The sequence below is a fragment of the Lycium barbarum genome, chromosome 1 (genome assembly GCF_019175385.1).
Source record: "Lycium barbarum isolate Lr01 chromosome 1, ASM1917538v2, whole genome shotgun sequence".
Taxonomy (NCBI): Eukaryota; Viridiplantae; Streptophyta; class Magnoliopsida; order Solanales; family Solanaceae; genus Lycium; species Lycium barbarum.
Genome location: NC_083337.1, coordinates 134844322 through 134853536, shown reverse-complemented (window position 1 = coordinate 134853536; position 9215 = coordinate 134844322). Strand labels below are relative to the sequence as shown.

The 9215-nt window shown below is 28.3% G+C and overlaps 1 protein-coding gene across 1 annotated transcript; it reads right to left on the bottom strand.

The window, feature by feature from the left end:
• Positions 1 to 3366: 3366 nt before the first annotated feature.
• Positions 3367 to 7486, bottom strand: LOC132605261 (transcription factor MYB1R1-like). The gene is made up of 6 exons (XM_060318493.1): positions 7069 to 7486; positions 6206 to 6417; positions 6050 to 6121; positions 5921 to 5971; positions 4809 to 4913; positions 3367 to 3883 (listed from the first exon to the last, which is right to left on the bottom strand). The coding sequence occupies exons 1-6, from the start codon at positions 7376 to 7378 to the stop codon at positions 3608 to 3610; spliced, it is 1026 nt and encodes a 341-aa protein (XP_060174476.1). The 5' UTR covers positions 7379 to 7486; the 3' UTR covers positions 3367 to 3607.
• Between the last annotated feature and the right edge of the window lie 1729 nt (positions 7487 to 9215).

Genomic DNA, 9215 nt, shown 5'->3' with positions numbered 1-9215 from the left:
ATTTTCCCTAAATTTATTTATACCTTCTATCAAATATGATATAAAATTAATCGACAATTGGTGCTAGGGTATCTCAGCTAATACCGTGTACCAAACGATCCCTGACGACATTAATTCTACCAACCTCTGCAGAGGTTGAACACGACTCTTCCCCTGAGGTAAAAATAAGGACTAGTTACCTGTACAGTGGGATGTTAAATGTAGGTTATAGATATCCGAGTTAGATGGTTACTCAACTTTTAGTGATTAATCATTATAGCCACCCAATTTTATTTCTAACTTTGTTTAGTTAGCTTTTATAATTATTTTTGTTCGAAATATAATTTTTGATACCTATTAAATGACGTAGCAGCTCTAGACCTAACCCATTTTAAATCTGATTTAATTTTTTATCCAACCCGCTTACTCATAATTATAATGAGTTCTACTAGTGTGCTATTCTTCTTTTAACAAGCAAAATGTGTACTAGAACCTACTTATTTCTCTTTCTGTTCTTAGTATATCGTTAATATATTATCTAAATATTACTTAATATTTTTTAACATTATTATTTTACTTTATCTTACTAATCAAATTAATTAATCAATAAATAGCCTCACATTATATCTATTATTCCCGTTATACATTGTTTTCCCTATTATGATATATAGTAATTAACTTTTTTTTTTTTTAATTTAACGTACATATAATTTAAATAATGTCATAGTTTATTCTAATTAGATACAAACAATTACTCACATGATTAAGAAAATAAGAATACACTATAATTAAGTAAATATTCGATAGTCTCTCAACTTAATTTCTTCTTTTATTGTGCAAAAAATTAAATTCTTCTATAAGTATTAGCTTAACCTTTACTCATTATTTCTTTCCTTCAATGTTTTTGTTCTTTATAGAAAAAAGTACGGTTCTTATTTTATCAATGCAAAAACCTGGAGCATTGAATCTTAAATAATGATCTTTAATTTGAATTCCGTAAAAAAATCCATTTTCATTTTTTATTTAAATCTTAAAACTAATTAACCACTTTACAAATATGAAGTGATGTTAATTTTGTGATAGTATACCTAGAAATGGTAAATACTATATATAAGTTAGCTACACCATGTAATTTTTTCATTTATTTTAGCTTGTTGGAGTTGGTACGTTTTGATGAATGACAAAATGATTTGGGTCAAATAAATGGGTCGGACCAAATGCATAAACATTAAACAAGTTAGCTATGTTAAATGAACTAGGTAAGCAGTTTCATGTTCCATTCTGCGTCCAGTCATGATAGGACTCTGCGAATGACTCGTAATATTGAGATTACATACAAAACCTTGGAGTCTATGGTATGCTTATCTGGGGTAAGCTTTGGACTCTCTTCAAACACATTTGTTGTAGTGTAAAAGCAAATTAAGGATTTGGCTCCATTTCAAACACTATCACTCTTTATGTTCTTATCCAATAAGTGTTTGTGACTAACCCATTTGCCTTTACATTTTGTTGCATATATGCAGGTTTTTCATTGAAGAGACTTACACACTACATTTAGAGTAAGGGCCTGTTTTGAAAGCCACCTGGTAATTGGAATTGGTGTAATTACACAGCTTAGTAATTACAGTGGTGTAATTACAATGACCTATTTATTTTTCATAACGTAATTACAGTGTAATTACAAGCGTGCTGTTTGATTGCACAAGTGTAATTACACAATTAGTTTAATTTAAAAATAAAATTTTAAAAATATTTTTCTTTATAAATGATATTAAATTAGTTATTTAATAACACATTGTTTCTTGAAAATATATTAATTAATAATCATATATTTGAACTAATATTATAAAAAATAATTGATATATATTTTTCAAATTAATAATATTTAATTTTAATTAATTATAAAACTTAAAAGAAGACTTTTTTTTTTTGTGAGAACGTCATGGATTGGATGTTTGAGAAAAAAATAATATTTATACATATAATGCCATAACATTATTCAAATGTTTGACACAAAAAATCCATCAAATGTAAGTGAAAAATCATGCAATGTGAAAGCAAATAACTTAAAATTGAAAATATAACCTAAATTCAAAATCCAAAAGAAAAAAATTTAACATAATACTCTTATGTCAAATTCTAACATTACATAAGTAAGGTCCAACGTAACTTACGTAAATAATTCAAAAGAAAGGGAAAATATAAGTCTATAACCTCATTCACAACGAAATTCTACTTTAATAACGTCACTCGTTATATGTCAAGTTTGTTAATAACTAATTCTTTCCAATATTAAGAGGTGTAGTTTTAAAAATTAGAATAATAACACAGTTATGCTAAATGAATAAAATAAAAAAATACGAGCAATTACATGGAACCACAAGAAGTAAAGGTTGATAATGAGAAGAAAGGAAATGAAAAATAAATAACATAAAAAGAAAAATACATTTTAAAAAATAAAAATAATTAAAAAGTAAAAATAAAAAAAGAAATTAAAATAATGGAAATAAAAAGTAAATTAAAATAATAGAAATAAAAAATAAACAAACTAAAAAATAACCCTGTAATTATAGGGTGTAATTACGCTCAATTCTCAACCCCCCCCCCCCCCCCCCTCTTGAGAATTGGAGAGTGTAATTACACCCAATTCCCACCTAACTGCGTAATTATTTGGTCAAACAAACAACCCAAACTGTGTAATTACACGCAATTACATCCAATTCCAATTACCTGGGTGGCTTTCCAAACAGGCCCTAAAAGTAGAAATCAAGCAAATAAGTAAGAGCATATTGACTAGTTGTTGAAGTATTATCTGATACAACAGACCAGATTGAAGAGCATGTTTCATAGTCATATGTTTTACAGTCTAGATATTTTTTATTAGGCTTGTGATTAAGTTGTACCTATTTTTCAGCTTTCTTAAAAACATTATTTTTAGGTAAAATCTTAGTTAAATTCAGCTCCAAGTTGAGTCAATTCAGAGGGGACTAAACTTGTAGATTGTTGGAAAATGAATTAGAGTTATTTCCTAGGTTATATCTTTTGTAATCTCAATTTTGTTGAGGCTCAAAGTTATGGTGAAGTTTGAGACAAATTGTATAGAGGTGTAGGCCGTGATTTCACAAGGCAAATGTTTTTCACGTAAAAATATTGTATTGTTACTTTACTATTGTTCCACAAATAAGTCTTGAGAAACTGATAAAGTAACGTGGTCCACCACTAAGCCGAAAATCAGATATAACCCGATTCACTCCCTCTTATGTTATTTGATCGTGCAAAATATCATAGATTTTACATGTCTTTGCATCATTAGAAAAAAGAAGGAAAAAATAGAAATAAAACGACAATGGAAAAAAGATGTGGCAAGAGACTGCCAAAGAAATTATATTGAGGAGGATAATAAACCATGTTTGGCATATGATACGAAAATGTTACTGAACATCAAGAAGATCTCGGACATGACTTGAAATAATTCAATCGCTGCAAAATTCCGTTCTCTTTCCACAAAACAAACAATAAAGCAAAGACAAAAGTAGCTAGGCGGAAAAATGACCCAAAATTGCCCAACTAGTTAATGTAAAGAATTAGATATCAAAGAAAAGGCATATATCAAAAAATGAATTGAAAATCAAAGAGCTCCAATACTAATGTTAACACCATCCTTATTTGTGATTGGAGTTGTATGGCTTGCTTGAGATTGTACTTGAGGAGGTGGCCTTGACATTAATACACCATTAGATGTAGGCCGTGCCACAAAGGGTGTAAAAGCAGGACCTTGATGAGAAAAATTTCTCAGATGGAGATGATGGCTTTGATTATGGAAATTAACAACAGGAATCCATGAGATTGTTGGTGCTACTTTCGCTGCTGCTGTGACGCCTTGCACATTCCTAGGAACTCCCATCTGTATATACACAAGAGAAGATCAATACTAACCATATTAGTGGCGACTCATTTTGTCAATTCATTATCAAATTTGGCTCGTAAATAGAATTTGGTCGAGTAGCCTATTTGGTCCAGTTCTTGACAAGTTAAATGTGTTTCTCTAAGTGCTTATTTTTGAGATTTTTAGGAACAAAAAACCAACCCTTCTAGATGTTTCGACTCTTAATTCTCAAATAGGATTGAATCTAAGGTGAATGCAGTATTGTTGAATAGTAGCAGAAGTTTTTTTTAAAAAGATTAAAAAAATAATCATAAGCACTTTTGAAATGTTGACTAAGTACAAATTGCTCTAATATTAACAAAAGTGATTTTGAAATTGATTAGTCAAACACAAATTGTTTCCCTCCAAAACACTAGCTACTAAAAAGATAAGAATTAGCGACAAACAAATTATGCAGTTAAACAACAAATTCGTTGTTAATTCTATTTGGCAAGGAATTAACAATAAATTATTTTAAAGCTTAGTTAGCTACGAGCTATTTAAGAATAAATTAACGACGAAATAAATAGCTAAATTTAATTCTTTTTTGTAGTGAAAGTACTTTTTCAAAAAACGCTTTTTACGAAAAAAAATGTTTTTCAAAATAAGCATATTTTAAAAAAGTTCGACCAACTGTGTTGATTTTGAGGCTTTACGTTCTGTGCAAATTAATATTAATTTTGCATTTTCAAGCATTGTGGGTCTATTATGTAGATATGTTATTGTAAAAACAAATACTATTAAGAAAAACATATGTACAAAAGTTTTTCTTTTTGGTGAAGCGGTATCAGATAACACTGTGGTGATATATACCAACAAGAACTCATCCTCAGCTTTGTATTGATTTCATTTATCAATAACAAATTTTCTTTTCTTAGAATTTAGCAAGGAACAATATTCTTACCATGTAAGGCATGTGGCGTAAGTCAGGGACTCCAAAAGGTCTACTAATCGGTGACGGTGAAAGTGGGGGCCTTTCACGGGTTGCACAAGGAACACTTTTGCTAGCCTGCACATAGCGTAGACATCCATTTAATTTTTACATACACCGCGGCTCAATATAATCAGTGATCTAAAGCTAAAATTTTATATGATTTTATAAGTATTTTAATAAAATTTTTATATTTTTTTTGAAATTTACTCTTTCAATCTTTGTAGATGCAAAGCTATAAATTTGTCCTTTTAAGGACTAATTGATTCAGACAATTAGTTTAATGATAAAATAAAAATAATTGATTCAGAAAAGTTAAGTATAAAATGAAATATAAAATCATTATAAACAGGGAAAAAGAGAACAAATGTACGGGAAGTAGAAAAATTAAGAACCAACGAGGTAGGTATATGTGCTAATTAATGAGAAATAAAAACTTAACCTAATTTACTCACTGATTTGAACAACTCAAACTAAATCTAAAAAATAAAACCTTTTATTTATGATAATTAGAAAAAATTATATATTGTATAGAATTAAATACCTTTCCAAGTCTTTTTAATATTTATAATTTTCTTCAATAGTGATACAGAAATGCATTAAGTATTCTTTCCATATTATCAATTTTTCATTTCAATATTTTAAGTTATAGTTAATTTTAAATTTTTAGCAAAAGTTTTCTTATAAACTGTATCACAAAGTTACAATTACTATTTAGAAAAATTCATTATTTCTTTATATAGTCATGAACTTTGTCTAATAATTCAAAACTTTGATTAAACTTATTAAATCCTCATATCTATCAATAAGATTTTTGACAACAAGAATTAATGTATGATATAGCAACAAATGGATAATTTTTTATTGATTTAAAAGAACCTATCCAAGTTATATATTAAGAAATGTGATACATATTTTTTACATACAAAGCTATTAATATAACGTTTGACTCTTGAGGATCTTACCCTTGAACTGCCATGTACACACAACATTTTATAATAGGTAGAATTAATTTTGATACGATCATTATACATATAGTTTAAATCATATGACTATTTATTTTTTATTTAAACAAATGTACGTACCTGTCTTTTAATTTGGCAAGTGTCGAACAATTGCTCCAATGGGAAATTTGCCTGTGGAATAATAATAGTCATTTCAAATAAACTGTATCTAACATTTGTTATTTATTGTAGCCTCAAGATATATCTTACCTCCTTCGATTCAGTAATCTTGTTTAAGATTGAAGGTGAAGATGTGGAAGCTTTAGAAGAAATCTGTGAATTCTGTAAATTTACATTAATTCTTGTCAAAACAAGATACAACAGAAAATAAAGAAAATTTAAACAGCAGGAAGCAAAATTTATTACCGAATCTTTTAAGTGCACATCAAAAACACTAGGCCGACGTTTCTTTTTATCAATTGAGGCCATTCTAATAAAATATTTTTGAGCATGGCTAGCAACTTGCATCGGAGTTCGGGAAGGCACGTAATGTTTGGATATTCCCCTCCAATCACCTTTCCCAAGTTTTTCTAAACCAATTAAGAAAGATAGGTGTTCTTCCTCAGTCCATGATGTTCCTGTGGGAAAATAAAATCACAATTAAGAGATACTACTTGATTATATAAGCAACTAAAAACAAATATACAGAGATTTTCTCACAATAAATTCAAAGGATTTTCGTAAACAAAAACACTCTTCGACAGGATTATTCAATAAAGGTATTGGAAATATTATTTTTTAGGATAACACTTTGATTGCGGTTTGAAACACTGCAGCAAATCAATCGAATAATAAGATTGTACCTGATTATATAAGCAAATAAAAACAAATATACAAAAAATTTCTCACAATAGATTCAAAGGAATTTCGTAAACAAACACTCTTCAATAAGGATTATTCAATACAAGGTATTGGAAATATTATTTATTAGAATTATATTTTGATTGCGGTTTAAAACACTAGAGCAAATCAATCGAATAATAAGTAAAAGAGAACAAGAACCTGTATTCTTCCGGATCTAAATTTATTCAAAAACTTAAAATTGATTAGATTATAAATTATGATTATTTTTCTGTGAAGGAAAACACCACAAAATTAACTTATAATATTATTAGAATCTCAAGAACAAGGAAGATACAATATGCTCAAACTGACTTAAATACCATGGTTAATAAATAGATATGATAAACGACATGACATAAAGCAATGGTGAACTCAGATTGACAAACCTTTTTTTCTATGTCTAGGGGAATGAATGAACCCATCGGAGAGATATCCCGCTTCAACAGCGCCATTGTTGTCATAATTCACAGCCAGTTCTAGATTGCCCAGACTTTTGCTCCTCCTTATAGATTCATGATCGCCAATCTTCAACATCTTCATTTTTGCATCACCATGGTGATTATTATTATTATTATCGTCAATTCGAACCCCAAATAATTTAATCCCTCCAACTCCTTTCGAATTACATGTTCTTGAATTGTGTCCATTGTGCCCACAATGTGAGCACTTCCTTGCATCTTTCGTCATACTCACCATTTTTATTTTTCTTTCTATATGTGTATGCTTTTTTCTAGTAGAGGCTTACAAAGCATCGTACGCTACTATAACACGATGATGTTGGATTGTTGGGCTAGAAAACGAGGTTTTCTCGAATTCTTGGCAATACAATAAGATATAGAACTAGAGAGAGTGCATATTTATAGGTTCTACCAATGATTTTGCCGTGTGAGTTTTACCTTTGACTTTCACAAAAGAATAATGTTTGTAATCTTTACTCTTTTATTTTTTTACATATATAGTGTTAGTACTCTACTTAGCATAAATATATTTTTGGTTCTTTAATTATTAGTTTTCAGGAAGCTTCTTTGGGAATTTTATAATTACCTTTCTATTGGATATATACAGGTAACCAAATCCCATGGGATATCGGTGACGTAACTCCTTACTTATCACAGATAATTAAGTTATTTCTGACTTTTAGTTTTAGACCGTAATCCATTTTTGTTAATCTACTTTTGAAAAGTTTTGAACGGCTTAAGATTTATTTAACAAATATATTAATGACTTTGTGTGTGATCGATCAATAAAAAACCATGCATGTAAGGAAAATTTGTAATTTTAGGTCGATTTTGCTTATAAGGAAATAAAAGAAAAAAGAATCTATACTAAATTATATATATGGATAATCGTGGACTCTGTAGAAGCAAAGAGTTCTTCGCATATTTTTAAGGCGTTACTTGGGTGCGAAGGAAGGAAACTACAACTCACCCTTATATTTATTTTGTAAAATATCCTTGCTGCCAATCTAGTGAATTTTAGATTTCTTTCCATGTATGAAAGTGTCACTTGCATTAAATAAGATCAAAATTATTATTCTTACAAAATTGGGGTACATGATTATGGATATAAATTAAGGAGGGGGTATAGCGCCATCCATAACAATACCAACCATATGAATAAAATTTTAGTATGTGTTTGAAATTTTATTGTATAATTATTAAGTTATGTAATTGTTAGGGTATAGTAATTACATAACTTAATAAATTCTCGGTCTAACAATTGTAAAGTATTGTTTATTATTTTTTTGTCATAATTATCAAAATTTAATTCATAGTGTCATATTTTGATTGCGCGAGTGCAATTATAGTAGTAAATATATTTTATTTTAATTATAGTTAAATCTCATAATTTAAATAAGAAAATTTTAGGAAAATATAGGTAGCTTCAAAATAAATTAATTTAACTTGAAGCAATTAATAAAATTTAATTAATGAGTTTAAATGTTTTACAAACTCGTGAGAATATAACGTGAAATTCATGATTTATTGCACTTTTGAAGTAAAGAAAAAAGATAAAAATGGGTTAAAAAAAGTATTTCTATATAATAAATATTTACTAATAAAAGAAAAATATAAATATTAAAATATTTAAGAAACAAATTTCGTGACTCTAACCAGGGGCGGCTTAAGGATGAAGCTAGTAAAGCCTTGATTCAGGCTCCCAAAATTATAAAGCCCCCAAAAATTTTAATGGTAAATTATGATTTTACTTTCTCTTAGATAATACTCCATTAAAGATTGTGTGAAAAAAAGAAAGCTATAAAACTTATATAAAAAGGAAAGAAGAAAGTGTACCTACTTTTTATATTTATAGAGCTTTGAGCAAACCTACTCAAATCTTCGTATTAATAAATAAAGTTTTTACAACAATATTATTATGTGCTTTAAAAGACGTTATGGTTTTTTAAGAATACTACACTAAAAACAACAAGTATGAAAAAAAAAAATAACACTAAATTTATTGTGTATATGTATACCTAAGGCCTCCGATTAAACTGTAGCTTTAGGTCACTAATTTTATTGAGACACTCTTA